Source organism: Zootermopsis nevadensis, unplaced genomic scaffold (assembly GCF_977971745.1).
Source record: "Zootermopsis nevadensis isolate Lab colony 2312 unplaced genomic scaffold, Znev_1.0 Znev_ptg000022l, whole genome shotgun sequence".
NCBI classification, from domain to species: Eukaryota; Metazoa; Arthropoda; class Insecta; order Blattodea; family Termopsidae; genus Zootermopsis; species Zootermopsis nevadensis.
The window spans coordinates 18687756-18708407 of NW_028259154.1; the positions used below are offsets into that span (position 1 = coordinate 18687756).

General features: G+C 39.6%; 1 protein-coding gene across 1 annotated transcript in view; it reads left to right on the forward strand.

The window, feature by feature from the left end:
• LOC110834286 (paired box protein Pax-6) overlaps positions 1-15710 on the forward strand; it is a 113901-nt gene extending 98191 nt beyond the window's left edge. The window contains exons 8-12 of the mRNA XM_087354129.1: positions 3118-3288; positions 6068-6150; positions 6763-6938; positions 10009-10301; positions 10961-15710. Of these exons, the coding sequence (XP_087210255.1) occupies positions 3118-3288; positions 6068-6150; positions 6763-6938; positions 10009-10301; positions 10961-11049 (812 nt within the window). The 3' untranslated portion in view covers positions 11050-15710. The remainder of the gene's footprint in view (positions 1-3117; positions 3289-6067; positions 6151-6762; positions 6939-10008; positions 10302-10960) is intronic.
• Positions 15711-20652: the final 4942 nt, after the last annotated feature.

The following is a 20652-nucleotide window of genomic DNA, read 5'->3' on the forward strand; positions in this document are numbered from 1 at the left end:
GTCGGGTGCCATAAAAGGCAAGACATTACTTAACTAGCTTAGTGACTACTAGCTTCTCAAGAACTCTGTTTCTGTAATGCAGAAGCAGACGAGTGCTGTAATCACGGTAGTCGCCGTTCTTATGCGGCAACTTCTCCGACTTTTCTTTCATGCACGTAGTCTAATCAAAATACAGCAGGCGTATAGTCCTCCATTCTACCTGTTCTGGGTTATGAATACTGCTAGTTTTCACAATGTCGTTAACACGGGCTCGGCGCTAAATTTAATGTGTAGAATGAAGTAATGAGATCTATTCAACATGTATCTGGGAGTATTGTCCCTGACTTAGTCTTCACAAGTTTGTTAATTAAAACAATCTATTTGTAAAGCGATCGTCAGTGATCCACAGCTTTCAGCTAACTGGCATTTTAATAAAAGCCTGCACATGTTGAAAGCATATAATTGAGGAACTGGTCCAGATTTATAACAATATGCTACGATAAAACACACAAAATATAATATTCAATAAAGTCTTCTCGGCAATCAGGTGGCCGTAAACAATCGACGTTTCGAGAATGTCTGAGACAATAGATCCCTAATTATGAGGACCGCGAAGTTTCTCGAAACGTCGGTCTTTTGTGACCAACAGAGGCGGCCGATTGCCCTAAAATCCTTCGTTGAATTTAGTCGCTGCACAGGTTACGGATCGATCAGAGTATAATATTCTTCTTTTTTAACTACTGAAAAATTAATCCTGATTTCCCCTTTTGCCAAAGCACCACACCACAACAGTGATATATGAACAAAAACACAAGCAGTCCCAATTTTGGTTATAGATGGAAGTGAGTAGTAAGCTTCAGGCTTCACGCACGCCAGGAACAATCAAAATTAATGTCAGTACAAATATGTAAAATAGAAATTCATTTTAAAAATAATGGAGGTAGCAAGAAGCTCTGAAACGTTGGAAAATTTCTACCAGACCACATGGCACTACCATTCAGAAGATAGCCATATTCGTTGCATATATGGTTTGATTCATGCTACAAACCAGAATTAAGGCGTTCCCTTGCTTTCTAATGCTTCCTATGACCCCCCCCCCCCACCCACCCAAATGACATAAAACTTTACTTATCCCATCTCCTTCAGGTTGTAAGACGGTAAAGTTGCATCATGCACTGAAATAAATAAAAGCTTATGATGATATGAAAAGCTTAAACTCCATGAGATATGCCATCTTCTTCGTAGTACCATTTTTCCATATTCCCATTTTATCCAGTTTCCTTCTTCCCTGTTTCAACCATTATCACGTCTCTCGCTCCATAGCTATAAGAATCATTTCGTGAATCGTGTTTCTAATAAAGTCGGGCTTCATAAGAGAAACCCAAGACCAAGACAGTGTTTTCCGTCGCATAACAATAATCTGACACTAAATAACTCCACGGATCAGAGTCCTTCTCGAGAAGATGATGGCCTTCAACTGGCTGACATTCATTGCCTTTTATGCAACCCAAAGAAACTTTCATTATGGTGTCCATAAGTCCCCGCTAATCCAATCCACAGGCTCACGCACTATTTAAGATCCGCTTTAATAGTAAACACCTACCTACAGCTAGATTTTCAAAGTGGTTTCTCAGTTTCTATAATATTGCAACCGGTTACGAGCATAATAAATTTCGTTTCAGAGAAACCAAACATAAAACGTTAGAATTTAAAAATCTCCGAAGACATCAAAATTGGTATATCAGCAATTGCACGCGAAACTGAACCGAAGTTATAAGTTAATGAATTCAGTTTCTGTGGATTTCCGCGTTCCATGTCTCACATAAAAGCCGCGTGTCGTTGGTTGGAGTGACTTGAAAGTAGAAACAGAGTTGATATCAAAATGAATTAGAACCGGCATTGCGACTGATGTGGTGGTTTGTGCAATATTTAAAAATTTCCATCAGACTGTATTCAGACTCATTTTAGCGCCAAAACGTAAACCCATCCCCAATTTTTCTTTCAGTTACATTCTTGTCTCTCTTGCCTCCTTATTTGGGGCCCTCCTTGCCGCCCGACGACGTGGCAGTTCTCGTTTCTGTCACCTCCTTTTTTTTTGCACTACACCCCCATTCTACCAGCGCCCGCCACTTCGAAGTAGTGTAACCCTTTCCATGCCAGTCTCTCCAGCTCTGTTGCACGCATAGACTTGGGATATCGCGCGTCTCTGTCGCGTTATCGGGAGTTTCCGCCTGACTGGGCTCGGTATATCGTCCTCGTATGTGTGCGTGACAGAGAAAGAGCGAATCGTGCGCTCTGCTCGCCTTATCAGGACTCCGACGTCCCGTTACGTTCGTTCGCTCCCTTTTGCTCCCACGTCTGCCTGGAGATGCCCGCCTCTACTAATGGAAACCTGATAACGACAGGCACCACACAGTGCAGGAACGCAGAAAGAGAAGGAGGGAGAAGAGCGAAAAAAAGCAGACGAAGAAGAAAGTTTGGAAGTTACGAGCGCATAAAAGAGAAAAGCCAAATAGCCAAGAAAAGAAGTACGCGTTAGTCGGGAAGAAGAAGGGAGTATTTAAATGATGTGCAAAATGTGCGTGAAACACTATAAATTATCATAATTTTAAGTTTGAGAAAATCTTTGGTCAAATTGAATTTATTTATTTATTACTTGTCGTATATTTAACGACGCTGTCAATAACTCAGACTTTAAAGCGTCGGGTAATAAGAAAATTAATACATTGGACAGAATATGGAAATACATAGTAATTTGTACCTCTAAGGTAACTTATCTGTAAGTACTCTGCAGGGATTCTAACTGTGGTGGGTGTAGATCGTTGTATGGTTTATGGTTCCAAATGCTGTTATGTTCGTTATTACAGTCTATATTTCTTCGAACCTTAATCAATGTCTGTCCAAGAATCTTATTGTCTGGTGCGATTTGAAAGTCAGAAGTTACCACGTCCAATATTCAGACTTATCTGACTGATCCATCACATTTCCTATGCATCTAAATACTTTGTATATTTCAGAGAAGAGGAGTGGACTTGTTCTCGTTTTACAGATCTATCTACCGAACAGAAAAGATGAACGCCAAGCAGGTCTCAAGTTCAACCCTTCCAAGATATTCTCATTTAGTGTTTTGTGTTCTAGTGGTTGATCTGGATGGGGCGCCTTCTGACGAGACAAATTCGGGGGACAATTCAAATGCAGGGTCAAGTGCTGGGGGGCCTGACGAAGACCAAATACGGCTACGGCTCAAGAGGAAGTTACAGAGAAACCGAACTTCCTTCACCAACGAGCAGATAGACAGCTTAGAGAAAGGTAGAGTCCATAGAATCAATGTTTACACCGAGAATCATAAGAAATCAATAAACACACTTTGTTAAAAAAAACTGTAGTGATATTGAGCGATGAAGCTGGAGGTACACATAAGTTACCACTTAAAGAGATGACCTTGACACTAGATGGGGGTACATTCCGGCCGGCTTACTCCTGGGAAAATATCCTCCGGATCCTATTAGATGGGAGGACGAGTAATCTCCAGAACTTGTATAAAAACAATGGTGAAGATAAAATTGAAGAAAAAAATCATAATAATAAGGCAATATTTCTAATAAGAAGGAAAATAAATATGATTAACATGTTCCAAATAAACTATAGGTAAATGATATTACTAAAAATTGTTTACAACTACACTGTGGTGCAAGAATTACTTGCCCCTTCAAATTAAAACATCTTACATACAGACTTATACATCACAGCACGTGATACATTACGGATTAACGTCTGCAGATGAATCCGTATACATTTCAACGAAAAAAGAACAAAATAAGAGTAGATATTATGTTCGTGTAGCTGCTGTTTGTCATGTAGAGCGCGGCTGTCCTTTATATGTCATTCACAGCAGCATCTAAAGATGTTTCGAACAAATGGGACACGGTGCACTTGATCACACAGTTGTAATTCGTCATTCACGGGGCACTGAATTTAACTCGTGCAATTCTACAGGAATTACTACAGTGGCGAAAAAGTTATTTTTAGAAGACGGATCTAGAAATACCAAACCTCCGTCTGGGGTTCCCGTAATTTATAACGGGGGAAAGACAAGCGAATATGACCTTATTGTAATCCAAATTTTCCTTAATAAGGAAGTAGGCTATAAATAATTGCTGATAGTTTGCATCTGTGTTACCTACAGGGTTACGCACTACGACAACATGGCGAATACAGAATATTGGTCCAGATACATTCTCAAGCACTTTACATTCTTACATTTACATTATTTCTTGCAACATTATGTGATTTCTTAAGCGACCATATACACATTACAATAAGTTTAGTTAATAGTTTTATATAACTTGTGTTGTTTATGGTATAGAACGATCCTTATGTAACAAGACAAAACCAAGTTTTAACAAATTTATTGAACAAAAAGTAACGTAATAATAATAAGTAGACTAAAATTGTTTGAAATACAGCTCTACTAATGGGAATAATGGAATTAATTGCCTGTTATGAGATATATTTCACCAAACTGAGATTTAAATTCAGTACTCCCTATCATCAAAATTGATTGTAAATGTTCATCCGTTAATGCTGACCTGTATTGAGATTTTACATATTTCATCTTTGAAAATGTCTTTTCACACAGGTAGGCGCTGCCAAATACAGATATCAATCCCTGAGCATATGATCTTAATTGACCGTATTCATCGCTTGGAAGACATTTATAAAATTCTTTCTCTCAACTACTCAACTCGGCCGTTTCGTTATAGCGCGTACTTTGAAATTTCAAAGAATTTAAATATGTAAAATCCGTTCTTAGCTCGCGGGCCGTACAAAAAGAGGCGGCGGGCCGGATTTGGCCCGCGGGCCGTAGTTTGCTGACCCCTGCTTTATAATTTTTTGCCTGCTTCTTCGTGCGTTGCTTGAACATTACGTAGACTGAGGGTGAAGGTTGTCTTGTCGTCAACTGTGCTGGCTTCTCTCTATATGGAGAAATTATTCTTCAACTACAGCAAGCAAGTTGAAGCAGTAGGTGGCTTCAAACTATTGATTTTCGATGAGAGTCTTCTTCTTGCTTTCTCTCTGCCTTCCTTCTCGTCTTTCTCACTTTTATTTTATTTTCAAATTGATGCTGTAGGAACGTAAAGACATGCGGGTTAAGATTGATAACATCAGGGGAGAAAAATGGCAGCGTGTGAGCGGCGATATGAATCGTTGTGATTGATAACTTCTAATAGGTTCGCACTTGTTGTCAGTTAATATCGGGAAAACAAACTGTAAGAATTCCTACCGTTCTGGATTCTAGATACTATTCACAACAACCTAGCTCAGTCGTACAATTCTCTCTGCATTCAGTGTGGATCTGGGTTCGAAGCTCAACCTGTGTCTTTACTCAAGTTTCGTGAGACTTACGCAAGACAAAGATCCAGGATCGGTTTTCTGTCTTCTTCCATTTCACTGTCGTCTCAAAAGTTCCATAATCTCCCAATCTCTTCATTCTTTATAATGGGCTGGCCACTCATTCATTCGTTTAAATAACCGAGTCAGACACTTCAATTCCTCCAACATCATGGAATAACCAGTAGATGTCAGAGCAAAGGATGGACAACTGGAATACTAATTTTCACTGTAGGAATTAACTCTTTATTTTAAAGTACTTTCAAAATAACCCCATTCAGTTGTTGGCAGAGTGGTAACGAGTCTGATTTACGCCCAAAATGCACCAAGATCAAATCCTGATCAGGAACTATGTATCTTGGCTTTCCTTATTACCTACAAGCAAATAACCAAGCGGTTTATTAATAGGACACGGCCGCTTTTTTACACCCATAGCTATTCAAATTTCAGAATTATCCTAAAACACCACATTCATCGCTATACAAATTAATTATATCACACACTGCCGTAAAGTAGAGTAAACAAGCAATAATAGACGTAATTTGACGCTTTAAGGCAGTTAATTTGTTCCAAATATGAAGTCGTATTGCACCAGTTGGAGCAGGTGTCAACGTACGCTTCACTACGGACGCAATCCTACCTAGATTTATACAAGTAATTATATACTGTTATAATTACAATTTCTTTACTTTCTCAGAATTCGAGAGGACACACTATCCTGATGTGTTCGCTAGAGAAAGGTTAGCTGCAAAAATTGGCCTTCCCGAAGCTAGGATACAGGTAAGTGAAACATACCCTGCAGTAATTTCAAGAGGAAGTTGTGAGATTGTTTGGGGGGGAAAGTCTGTCATTTAAGGCGCAATAGTTATCAAAATAATTAAAAACCTAATTCATAACTACTTATTTACAGGCTGACATATTTAAAGTAAAGTAAAGTTTGTCCCACTATACGCCATGTAGGCGTTTGGGGGAAGAGGAGGTATAGCTCCTCTCTTCCTTGACCTCGGCACTAGATGGGGGTGAGTGGTCAGCATCACGCCCCTGCCGGCTTTACCCCCGGGAAAGGACCCCGGTACCCATTGTAGAGGAGGCTGGGTGGGCCCCAGAGCCGGTCTGGACGCAGAGGCTAGAGGAAAAATCCTCTGCCCCCGTCGGGGATCGAACCCCGGTCGTCCAGCCCGTAGCTAGTCACTATACTGACTGAGCTATCCCGGCTCATGGCTGACATATTTATAAACACAATTTTTTGCGATCATTTGACGCGATCTACGTTCACTCTTTGCTCACTCACATTACCAGTCAATTGATTTACTCCTCCCCTATACACTTACGTTGTCAGACCTGGTTTATAATTAATATACATTACATCGCTATGTTCGCGCTCATCAATAGGTCTGGTTCTCAAATCGGAGAGCGAAATGGCGACGGGAAGAGAAAATGAGAAGCCAGAGACGCGTGGTGGAGCAACCGAGTACTTCACCTCCGAGACTTCTTAACGGAAGTAGCTTCTCCAACAGCCACATGTACTCCTCCATTCCTCCACCAATGAGCATGGCTGATTCGTATAGGTAAGTATCAATTTGTTTCTGTTGCTACAACTACAGGTTCACCCGTGTTAACTTGCGTTTTAATCCCTTGTAGAATGGGGCGGGGGTTTCGGGTTCAAACCCTGTAGACTATACGTGTCGGTGGTGTGAGGTGAAAAGCTGCCGACCTCTGCGTAGAGGAATTCCCTACACACAGCCTCTGGGACGCAACGCTCAGTCAGCTACAGTTTAATTATTGTCCCCGGGGCACATGATGACGTAACTGGTGATGTCAAGGGGATTACAGATATAGTATAACCAATCAGATGTGTTTGGGTTCAACTCCTGAAGCCGAGCGAGACAATGACCAGAGAAGATATGGTTTCAAATTTAATTCAGGTTTGTTATACTCTGGCAGGACATGTAGTGCGCACGGGAAAGATGATAAATGCGTACAGAATTTTGGTAGGAAAGACTGATGGGAAGAGACCGCGCGGAAGACAAAGACTTAGATGGAAAAATAATTTTAAAATGGATTTTATGAGAACAGGGTCAGAGGATGTGGATTGGTCTTGTCTGGCTTAAGACAGGGATCGGTGGCGGGCTGTTTTGAACACGGCAATGGACCTTCAGGTTCTACAAAAGGAGTGGAATTTTGTATTAGCTGAGCGACCATTAGATTCTGAAGGACTATGCTGCATAGGATTTGGTTATTCAGTCAATTAAGATGAGCCGAATATGATTATCCCACACCTAGCTCATTAAACTGCAGTAAATTTCATTCGGAAGAAGAACGGTTCGAATTTCAGCAATGTTTCTGTCTGTCCTGAGGCTTTTATTACATTCCTCAGTTTGTCTAAGCATAGCAGATAGCCTTTGTATAGACCAATACCAGGTTCTTCCAAAAATTTGCCTTATCACAACCTTTTCCAGTGCCATTTGGCGCTATAAAAATTCCACTGCAATTATACCTGATATAACCTCAATAAAGAACCTAAGAATCAAATAATCTAAGATTACATTTTCTGTAGTTTATTGATCTATAAAACTTCTGTATTTTCCAGAATGATACATTTCAGACAAAGGAAAGATGGTTTAGCTAATGGATTGCTTCTGGAAAATTTCAAACCCGAAAATAAATATCAAAGCAGTAAAACCATGGCGACGCAGTTACCCAGAGCAACCAATAGCCTTCACTAGTTCCTGGAAGCTTGTTATTTTATAACAGCTACCGTTCGCTCACATACCTTGTCGCTTGTTGAGCGAGCCAGCCAGGCAATATTGCAAGGGCCTACTTTCATTTTCATTTTATATAACAAAACCTGGAGCCTTGTCGTTAATGAAGAAAACATTCCGTGTGCTCTATATAGGACGTGGGGAAGTGGGTGGGTGTGTGTGGGGGGGGGGGGGTGAAGCGAGAAAGGAAAGGGGATGATTGTTGTTGACGTGGAAGTTGTAATGAACTTCTCCCCAAACTACCCTTGAAATAATTAACCGGCAGTCTGGCTTTATAGCTATAAACAGGGATGGAATCAGGCAGAAGCAGTTCACAGATTCTATATGGAAACATAGAATTAAGTACCTGTGATCGGGAGTTTCTCTTTAAAAAAATTCGTACTTAATATTCAATTACGAAGTTGTTGATTTCAACAATGTTGTTGTTCCGAATTTAAATTAAACTTCATTAAGCGTACGATTTAATAAGTTATAGCAAGGAACTTGAGCAGTTGACCAACAGCGAACGAAACAAAGAGGCGAAAAGTTTTGCTCTTTATATAAAAAAACTGAGATATTCAGAATCCTAATTCTCTTGTTATAAGTCAATTGTGCAGAAAATTTTCGGTCGAATTAAACAATCTGTTAAACTGTTTACACTGCATAAATCAGCCACTTCCTTCAAACTCTTCAAACAATCAGAAGGGTCAGGTAATTACGTTAACGTCTCCTTTAACGCCAGTCAGTAAACAGACTTTACACTTTCGTGGGTTCCTCGGTTACTGCATGAGACTGCCAGAATAGTAGAAACATTACACAATAACAGTTCTTCTACTCTTTATTTTCCATTAAAACATGTAATTACACGAATGCTTCTTTTAAAAGTAACTTCCTTGCAACACAAGAGCTGCTTTTAAGAGTGACTTTCTTATATCACTAAAGCTTCTTGAAATAGTAACTTCCTTGTAACATAAAAGCTTCTTCCAAAACTAACATGTCCTTACACAAAGTGCTCGAAGTGAGCACAGGCTGAGGTCGTGTTAGTCATCCAATCAGCATAAATATCGAAAAATACCGAACATATTTCGATTAAACATCGTCTTTGGCTGTATACACCGCACCGAAATGTCCAGGCCATTTTAATTTGTGTTTTTATCCATGCAATACTGATTCTGCATTACATGACGCTGAAACTGAACTGTATCGATTTTCTAAAAAACTGTTCATCGCACGTAACGTACAATATAGACCTCACTAGGATCTATAACATTTGTCTGATACATTGTTCCGTTTAGTGAATATTTAACGAAATACAAGGGAAAGGTCGTGACTGCAAACAGCGTGATCCTACTCTAGACATCACATAGTCACAAAGTTTTAGAGATACTGTCCGCCCTTTATAATATGTTTGATAACTGGGCGATGTTTTAACTGAAACAGATCAGTCAGAAAATTAATTATCTATACACAAAATAATCGTAGTTCGACTACCGCATGCAATGTAGGGAACCTCCGTTATAACGTCTAGAGTTCTGTCGTACCCACTAGGTATCCAATGACGTCCTCCTAGTAGCATATCTCTTGTATGCCTTCACAGAGTCATGTAGAGTAGGCACAGTGTAAACTACAGGGCGAAGTTTATTGCGAGAAGGGAGGCTTCGCATGAAAAGTACGCGAAAAAGAATTATGACGATTTACTGTGGGTTAAATTAAAACTGTAGCATTCGTTCATAATTTTGCTTCAAACTATCGGATATTAAACAAGCGGGAATACAGGCATGAGACCCCCAAATACGCGCTCAGACCTTTTTGCAAATAATGCATACATGTAGACAAATGGGCTATACCACACACCGAAAAACAACGTGAAGTAGCTCGCTGCGACGTTTGCTTTCAGCTCCATGACGGCAATGCCAAGCTTCAGCATGTCGGCAACCCACCATCCAGGGACAGGGGTTGGTGGGGGAAGTGTGGGTATGGGAGCCAGCATGGGCCCTAGTCCAGCAGCGTGCAGCCTCCAGCAGAGGGACGGTGTTGCTGGCGGCGGCTACTCGTGTATGACAAGGCCACCAACTTACGATCCCTTGACGCTAGGGGCCTATGGAACGAGACCATCGCCCTGCAGCCCCACACAACCTTATCAGGCTATGAACGGGCACCAATATTCCACCAACGGTACTTCATCTACAGGTGAGCAATGCAAGGGCGTTTAACCCTTCAAAGCCCAGTCGTAACTGCATTTCAATCAGTAACTTTGTGTTTCCTATGACCCCAACTATAAGTGCGATTATTTCCTTATACAGCATTAATCAGTTGATCTTTGCAATGATGAAAAGTTGTGTTTTCTTTCCGGTAGGCACTGAATTCTTAAATATTATTAACAGCAGCTTAGGCTTCAAAGGCCTCTGAACAGATTGAAAGTGATACGAGGACGAAAACAAACGCATAACTAGGAGCTCCAATCGACATCAAATATTTTAGTGGTCAAATCGAAGAGGATGTAACGGGCGAGGAGATGGTGGATGCATATAAAATTATTGTCGAAATCCTGAAGGAATAAAATGACTTGGAAAAACTATATGTAGATGGGAGGATAAAATTAAAACTGATTTTGAAGAAATGGTATGTGCAGGTGTGGACTGGATTCATCTGACTCAGAACAGGGATTAGTAACGGACTTAGGACCTCCACACAAGACAAAAATTCTTAAGGTGGGCGGCTGTCTTCTGGGTTGTTACGCCGGGTAGTCTGGTAGAAATTTACACCGCAGTGAAAACCTCAAATCCTACACACAAAAGTTCTTGCCTAACTGAGCAACTAATTCTCAAGAATAACTCTGCTCTTCACAGGTCTGATCTCCCCAGGAGTATCAGTTCCGATAGCTGTACCAGGACAACCACCGGATATGACGTCACAATATTGGCCACGCCTCCAGTGACAATGGTGGAACTGAGCAGATATCTTCACTGGCATTCCTTCTACTGAGACGAACTGCCTAGAGGACCATGAAATCAGAGCGCTCCATGCTCTCACGACGAAGCTGAGAACTCAGAATCCACATTCAAGTTGGGGTTTGCGAAACACGCCAAGGAGACTACCAGTTTATATTACATCTGTCACTTCGGTGGTTTTAATTCTCCATGTCGGAAGGTTTTTATGTGTATTTATTTGCACAAAAAGGACGAAGATTTATCACATTTAAATGGGTGATCATTTATAATGTACAAATTTCGTACCTATACTTCAAAAACAAATAATTATAATCTCACAGAGTGCAGTGAACATATATGTGAGTAATATTTAGAGTTAAAAGATACAGAAGCTGATGGCTGCTTAAACTTCTGTTTATGTGGCAGCATTGCGCAACCTTACTGGCAGGAGACAATTACTTCGAAAACACCAAGTCACAACTTGATTACACCAGTGAGCAGTAGTCAACAATAAAAGAATGCACACCCACATACAATAGACTAGCAGATCTATCCTTTCTTCTCACTTACTGTGGCGAAAAGCCTTGCAAGCGTCAGATATTCACAGCAATAATTTTAACTTCACCACATACCAGTCGTGGCGCGTTCTTCGTGGTCTGGTCTGCCCGAAATGGTTAAAATTCTACGCCGTATTTCGCTTCTTTATGCTACTGTTTTGGCGTTATCGAAAGGGGCAGGGAATTTTATTTTCGCCGGTGTGTCCCTATCGAATCTGGAGCCAAGAACTACCGGTCTCCTATTCGGGCGGCGTCAGGAGGTTTCTCCTCGGGCATAAAGCGGCCAAATGCAATACTGACCATTCGCTCATCTCCATCTAATAATGAGGAGCTTCACATTACGTCTTCATGGAACGATGTTTAAGCACAGGGATGTTATTAAACCGAAACTCACTCGTAACGCGCCTATACTCAGTGTCCCAAAAATATGAAAACACATAATAATACAGAATATTAACCTAGTGTGTATACATCATTTTGGGATATTCTGTATATAAAGGTAATTAATTCTAAATTAAATAACATCCCATCTGTGTTTATACTTTAGCCATTGGGTGCGAGATATTTTCCACAGTGAAAATACCGTCTTTCACTCTTCTATAATCCTTAATTGCACATTATTCATCCGACAGACCGAGTACCTTTTCCGTAAAAATAGATGTCTCTTGCCACCATTTCTCGTTAAATGAATTTAACTGAAATCGAACAACACGACAATTTTCGGTATTAATTTAATGTGTTAAAATACTGGACAAATATCAGACTATTAAAATTTTGCAGACTGTTTTTTCTTCTCTCGTTACTTCAGTTAGGTCAGAAGTGATGGGGTGTTTACATTTTGTTGATATTGGACTGTCGACCGCACAGACGCCCATGTTGTTTTACATAAAACAGTATAGTTAGATATCGGGGCTACGAAGAATCTGCTCTGTGGCTTATCGGTAAATATAATTTAAATTCCTTCTTCAGCCTTTGTAACGATCCAGTAAAGTGCTGTGGACTGCTTTGCTAAATTTTGCTGCAGTAATTTCACCAATGTTGTCTGAGAATCTAGAGACAACCTCTAATAGGAAAGGTTTGTTTTATTCTATTGGATATGGGAATGCATAGGTTTTGCTAACACGCAGAGTTGCATTTTCAGTCATAGTTAAGATGACTGTAAGTCTAAAGGTTTGGCAGGAAGGATATGCCAGTAAAGACACTTCTGCATTGGGTGTAACTTATGCAGATTATCAGAATTGTCAAGTAACGGCATATGCCCATTTTATAAAAAGATTCACGACTTCACCGTATGTCACGCTTAAATTTAAAACGTGGCTAAAAGGCACAGAACCTAAAGTCGTACTTAGCAATGAGATGTGTACAGTGAATACAACCTCTCAGAAACGTAAAAATAATAATAATAAACTGAAAGAATTGATTTATAATAATAGTTAGTTTGCCGAGTATCGTATTTGTAAAAGAGGTCCAAAGGTACAAACTAAAGTGGAGAAAACTATTCGTCGATTCTGGCTGGACACAATAGTACATCACATGGAATTATGACACAACACGTATGCTAACAGCACCGATGACCCTGTTTCAGCAAGGAGAGAACTAACGACTCCGAATATGACAGTCATTATCAGTCAACACTTTGCTTATGGATGTAACATTATTACTAATCTATATATAAGCATAATAGATATATTGCCTTGTTCTTTTACACATACAGTGCACTGTTTAACCTCTGTAACATGATGTACTGGGCCGGTCTTGAGTGCACATCACGACCGCGAAGTTCCTACGACGTCGTTGAAAATGAAGTGGAGCGGAAATACATTTTTAAAAAAACTGACTGATGCATTTAAAACTATGCAATGTCGATTCACATACAAAACGTGTTTTTGTTGTAGTTTAAACGTGCTTTAATAATCCTGAGAGATTCCTAACAGTCTATTAAATTAAATTAATTTAGTTATTATGCACACGCTGTCCGTACTGACACTGATTTCCGCAATGGGTTGATCAGGCGATGAATCCTCAATTGAGAACCGAGGTTGTTATAAGAGGTAATCGGTTGTCCTGTCTCACACCTCAGAGGAAGTACGAAGCATCGGTGGAATCGTGGTTGCTAGAAAAACTGGATTCCTTGGAGAAAAAACACACCCAGGTTTCACTTTTTCCATCACAAATTCCACAAGGTTTTCCCTTTGATTAAACTAAGGCATTTGCTGATACAAATCAACTGATTTACGGTAACAATAAAAACATGATCTTGTAATGGGTGAACAGGATATTAAATATAAACTTATAGTATTAACTAAGAAGCTGACTGTCTAAAAAAAACTGACCGAAAAATTATGCAGTCATATGATTTCGCCAGCACCAAGGCCGGCCCCAACATGAAAAGTTCGTCTTTGCTGCACAGGGTCGCTTAATCAGTGGCGTAACGACAACCCGCTCTTATTGTAGGGAACACCTTGTTTTATTACCCGCCGCGCATCGTAATTTGATTGTAGCCATGTTACTTGCATTAATTGTTATAGAAGGCACATGAATTAGTGTATTCCCTCCTCAGATGTCATTGCGCCACTCAGAACAAATATTCATAATAAGAAAAGGTGAAAAATACTTAAATTATCATAAAGTAGCATGCTCTTAACTCTAGTAGAATTGCGACATTTTTCCCTGTAAATTAAATTTATGATAGCTTCAGCAAAAAAGACGAGACCCAATAGGCCGCTTTCTTAAAGATGCTTTCGCGTAAGGTTTTTGGTTTACACACGAGTGGTGAGTTATTTTATTAAGAATTATAAACATAAAATATTTTTCTTCTTGCTATGTATTGGCATATTGTCTTTTCAAAACCAGTTTGTACAAGTGCCCCAGTTTCATAATTCCTGATGTGCATATATAGGCTATGAATTATATATATATATATATATATATATATATATATATATGACCAACAGTAAGATCAGGCTTACGAGATTTCTACTCACGCAAGATATAGTTTAGAATATATTTTGAGCACTATACCCTTTATTTATTAAGAACCCGTTCACATTATGGCCAAAAATAAAGAAAAATGTGCTCTTATATTAATATAATAAATGAGGCATTTTGTAAAATATTTTGTAAAAATTAATACGTTCAGTAACAGAAACAAAGCGCAAAGTTTTCACTAGCTAGTACGGACAAATGTTAGTGGTTTTAAAATGCGTCGACTATTACATAGAGCCTGCATCTAATGACTCATTATACAGAAATGATGGTCAAAGTTGTTTTAATGTCGTTACAAACCAAGAATATAAATTACCGGATCCTAAACGTAACATGGAAATTCTGAAAGTAACTGCGAGACTAAACAGAGATAAAACATCGCCTTTTCATGCAAGGAATCCTGCAGGCCTATCCATAAATATATTGAACAAAAGTCTGATATTCTTTTAGAAGTGGAATATCGAATGTCAAACTCGCAACCCTCGTTTATGCGACCTGACTCAGTTCCCGAATTATACACGATGTGCGGCCCCAATTTCAATAAACTTTAATTTCAAATGCTCATGTAGCTACTTGTGTATCGCTGTTTTATATTTGAGTGAACTAAAGTGGAAATATGATCCACTGAAATCCACACTGTGTGTGACTGTGAGAAAACAGAGAAACGAAAAATATATCATAAGAAGTTAGCTTGGAATTAGTTAAGGTAAGCGGTTAAGATTTTTCCCAGTCACCTATCTTTTAAGGGGCCCTTAGTAAACATTAATTTCGACATGCCTAATCTAACAGAAGAAATTTGCGAATTCTAGTCACTTCCAAACTTTTCGTTTAACTTTATCATTCGTTTTTGTACCAACGATACATGCTAAGGATTTTTCACCCTTTCAAGTTTTGAATTTACAGTTTTATCCAAATATTATATATTTCAAACACTGTATTATAACAATCCCAGAGCACAGGAACATATGAACACCGTTTATGTAAATGGAATACTGAAACTTTAAATTATAATTATTTCATAGCACAAAACTGATATAATTAATTACATAATATCGCTTTAACATGCATTTCATTCTTCAACCCATGAATGTCGGCGAATAAACTCTACTTTGATTTATAATTCGAAATCATGTCTATTCATTTTCCTCAATTCCCTGTCCCAAAAATGGCAATTCTGAGAACAGCCTTCCGTAATGAGGAGCTTCATAATCTATACTCTGCACCAAATATTGTCAGGTGGATTAAATTAAAACTAATGAGACCCATTTCGCATGTAGCACGCATAAGACAGGTGAGACACAAACAATTTAACTGCAAATATTTAAGGGAAGATACCACTTCGGACACCTATGGTTGATAACAAATAATATTACATTGAGGGTGTGTACTGGGCATCAGTGGTTCAGGATAGGGTACAGTGGTAAGTTTATACAAAAACGGTGGTCAGTTTTTTATTCCATAAAAGGAACAAAACGTTATTGACTAACTAAAAGATTGTTAACTTCTCGAGAAAGAGTGTGTTCAAAAAGAGCTGCTTAGGAATTAAATTTAGCGATGTTTGGTTATTCCGCTTAAAATATTAATCCATGTTGCAAACAGATACTTGACATAAGAGGTGCGATCGGAAAGTTTCAAGACTGTGTCAATAGCGGGCGAACCGGATGTAGTACGAGATTCTGCCTTTAGGGGGTGCCGCCTATATTCATAGTGAATCAGTGTGCCAGCCGGCATCATCGAATTAGCATTTGTTTCTTAGTTACGGGCGTTTTGGTAGTGCATTACACCGACCCTCCTGCGATTTCGGATTTTCATGAAGAAAGAGTGTGCATCAAATTTTGCCAAAGACTCGCCAAAACGGCTACGGAAACCTATGAAATGCTAAAGCAAGCATTTGGGGAGTCCGAAATGGGTCGTGCACAAACTTTTGTGTGGCATTCACGTTTTAAAAATGGCCGAACCTCTGTCGATGATGACGAGCGTTCTGGACGACCATCTTCGAGCACAACGCCCGAAAATGTTACGAAGATTCGGCAGGCCATTCACGAAGATCGACGTCCTACCATCAACGACTTGTGCGACATTGTTGGGATAGGCTATGGGACCTGTCAGCTGATTCTAAAGGAAGAACTCCACATGCGACGCATCGCAGCCAAGTTTGTGCCAAGGCTCCTGTCTGAGGACCAGAAGCAGAATCGACTTCTCGTTTGTCAGGAGCTCAAAGATCTTGCAAGAACCGACCCCAACTTCCTTTCTAAGGTTTCCTCTTCCCAAAGATGAAAATTCAGCTAAAGGGAAGGAGATTTGAGGTGATAGAAGAGATTCAGGCAGAATCGCAGATGGTGCTTGACAGACTGACAAAGAAAGATTTCCATGGATGCTTCCAGGTTTGGCAGCGGCGCTGGGATCGTTGTGTTCACTCCCAGGGGAACTACTTCGAGGGTGATGGATGAATTTAATACCTGAGATAAGTGTACGGGTTTTTATAGGCGCAGTCTAGAAACTTTCCGATCGCACCTCGTATGGTCCGCATTTTTTCCATTATCTTTCAAATCTGACATTTCTTAATTTGAAAGAAAACGGTGTACAAACGTTGGAACCACATGTGTTCGAGGATTTACATAATTTAAAAATACTGCACCGCAATGGAAATAAAATTTGCACTCTGCATCCAAACACATTCCGAGGAAATTCCAATCTCGCTTTACTGACCTTAAATAGAAAAGAATCTTCCATTATGGACATAGCATCGTTTCTTCCATTAATACATCTGACGGAACTTGAACTTCCTTCCTGCCGCCTTCAAAGTGCCTACATCTGGTGTTTACGCCAAAATGTAACCACGGAAGGGGAGTGCGAAAGTATTCATGGATTTACTCAGCGTTCCTGAGCTTCTCTCGGAGAAATTTCTGTTTTTCCAAACAATGAATATTCCACCATTACAGTTCCCCCTTCGGCAGATCTCCAGGAAGATACACTCTTGTCAGGTCTTTGAACATGTGCATTCTGATTGTGGTTTGCACGCTTGTGTTAATTTTGGTGTGAATGTTCTTTGCGTCCGTCCGTCAAGGTTACAAGGAATTCTCTACTCCTGCGGCATATGACGTGTCAGCTGCTAGGAAAGCCGGAGGTACATAACAATAACTTTCCGAAGGAAGAAGAGACAAATGTCACTATTAACTCAAATACAGCAACAATGACTGATGCTTCCAGTCTGCGCACAATCACCCCACAGTCAAAACACTCTCGCTCATTTACATTCGTTACCGGAGGAAATCCCTGAAAAATAAGCATGTAAAACCCAGCTGGACATTTCGTGCTTTCACGATATTCATTGAAATAAGAGCATGGCTGTTGCAAAAACAAAAGAACTGATGGTTTAAATGTCATCCACGGAAGTACAAAGCCAACTTACAACAAACGAGCTGCCTTCTATGTTTTCAGTAACCTAAGGTATTTACACTAGCAGTGTTCTGTAGAACACGCTACAAAGAAACAGTTCTTATGTAGATCGATTTATAGTGTGTAAGCTCATTTGGACAAACCAGCTGAGCGTATATACAAACATACACGTCTTACAGTACGGCTAATTATTAAATTACATACGTTTTATCGTAGCGATAGCAAAAAGATAAATAAAAGTGGAAAAAGTTATATACTGTATGATGTTAATACAGCTCAAAGTCTGGACTAATTTTTAATTCATAAGACTATGAGACATCACATCCGACTGGACCAAGATTGATATCTTCACTGCCGTCAGAATCTCCTATCTCATAAAAAAGCAAAGCAGTCCCACTATACGCCATGTAGGCGCTTGGGGGGAGTGGAGGTATAGCTCCTACCCATTCTTGACCTCGACACTAGATGGGGGTGAGTGGTTAGCATCCCGCACCGGCCGCGTTTTACCACCGAGAAAGGACCCAGGTACCCATTAGATAGGAAGCTGGGTAGGCCCCAGAACCGGTCTGGACGTAGAGGTTAGAGGAAAAATCCTCTGCCCCGATCGGGGAGCGAACCTATCGTCCGGCCCGTAGCCAGTCACTATACTGACTGAGCTACCTCCTACCTCATACCCCTATAAATGTTCATAGTCCAGGGAACACCTTAAAAATTAGACGTCATTGGCATGAAAAACATACTGGGAATTTATAATTTTAGTGCTTACACAATTCACTCAACTGTCCACAGAGAGGTCAAAATATGATTTAAAAAGATGTATATTTAAACACTTACCTTTATATATACTGCAGCCTTCGGAAGGCCACTTTTCTTCAATGATGATCAGTTTCACTTAACCTTTATCATGAATACATTCATGGTGACCAATGTCAAGTCAATAAAACTGTTTATTCACAACACTTTGGGTCTGAACTTCTGAGATCATTCCACCACTTTTAACACGTTCGAGAAATGCACTGACAAATATATCAAAATACCATAGTGATAAAATTAAAAGCATTTAAAATTGATAAAGGCAAACACCGACACGTCGGATATTTGAAGAAAGGCGCTAAAATAACAAAACACAATGATGGCGTTTGTAACACACGCGTGGATCTGATCTCATCGATTTTCACTAATCACAACACTCCATACTTTTCTGATTGATGACATGGTTCGAAAGGCAAGACTTCCGGTTTCCACCATTAGCTCAAGCTGCGATCTGCATAACGCAGTCGGAACTACAGTTCACTGGCCTTGAAATTTCTCATAATGAAATACCCTATGAATGTAAACGTTCTGTAGAGTCAAATATGAGGGCAAGTTCGTAACACAGACGAATGGGTGGTATCACTGTTCACACACACACACACACAACTAGTGAGCGAGAGAGCGCGCACGCACGCACGCACAGATACTAACGCAACTAGCATAAACAAAGTTTATTAAGCATGACAAAATGGTAAAGATAGGAGGCAAAATGTCAATTGTGTCCTATATAAGGTACCATGTGGCATTTTCCCAGTAATGCTGAGCAGACCCATGAAAAGCTGGTTATGTTTGGGAGATTTGAAGTAGGTTCTTCCCAAATAAAGTCAATCAACCTTGAGTAGGTAAGAGCTTGAAAGATTTTGAAATAAATACATAAAAAATTAGGTAACTATAATGTATGAGGGATGTTACTTTAAATTTTCTAAAAGCAATTTCTATGAATTTTGATCAAAGAGAAAATTAAGTAAATTCATAGTTCTTAAGCTTCTGATTAAATTTATTGACGATGTATGTTAACCAGATCAAACCACATCAAATAATGGGTCTTGTTTGCTTTAAATAGTCTCCAACACCAATAAATAGAAATCTGCAAATCGATGTATTACTTTTCACGGATGATCTGGCATTACTGGTGCCATCTGAAGATGACTTACAACGCTCAGTTTATAATCTCCATAAAATTAGTAGACAATATGGAAATTTCATCTGAAAAACAAAAATCATGGCTTTCTGCGGTAAAGAACCCATCCGAAGCAAAATATGAGTCAGTGTGTCTAATTAAAGGGTTTAAAGCTGACTCAACTGCATTGGTTAATCATAACATCAGGGAAACAAGCCAAACTGAACGGGAATTAACTTCACCTAGACATTGAGTCGCATTCCTCCAATGAGTCTGAACCTTTATAGTTCCATAATTTGGTTGAGTGGCAAATGGCCAGGTGGAATCCTTATGCCACTACAATCTGCACCTACAGAACCCACTCGTACAAATGGGGTTTGAATGAGAGCAGCAATCCTATATGTTGTATGAGATGCATATAGTGCAGCAGCAGTAATGAATGATACGCACTAGCGACAAAAACATCCACACAAGTGTTCACCAGCTGAATGTACTCACTGATACTGCCAATACTATGACACACGTGTTTTAGTTTCCTTAATAAAATGCATTATGCTTTACAAATGGTTGGATTCTATGATGAACGAACATACACACATCACCAACCTTTAAACAGTGCAGTCATCTTCAAACTTCATGCAGTGTCTGCATGCCTGGAAACAAAGCTGGAAATCAAAGATGGATGTTTTGTGGTTGTAATACTAAACAGTCTGGTAGATAATGATTAACACTTCTTA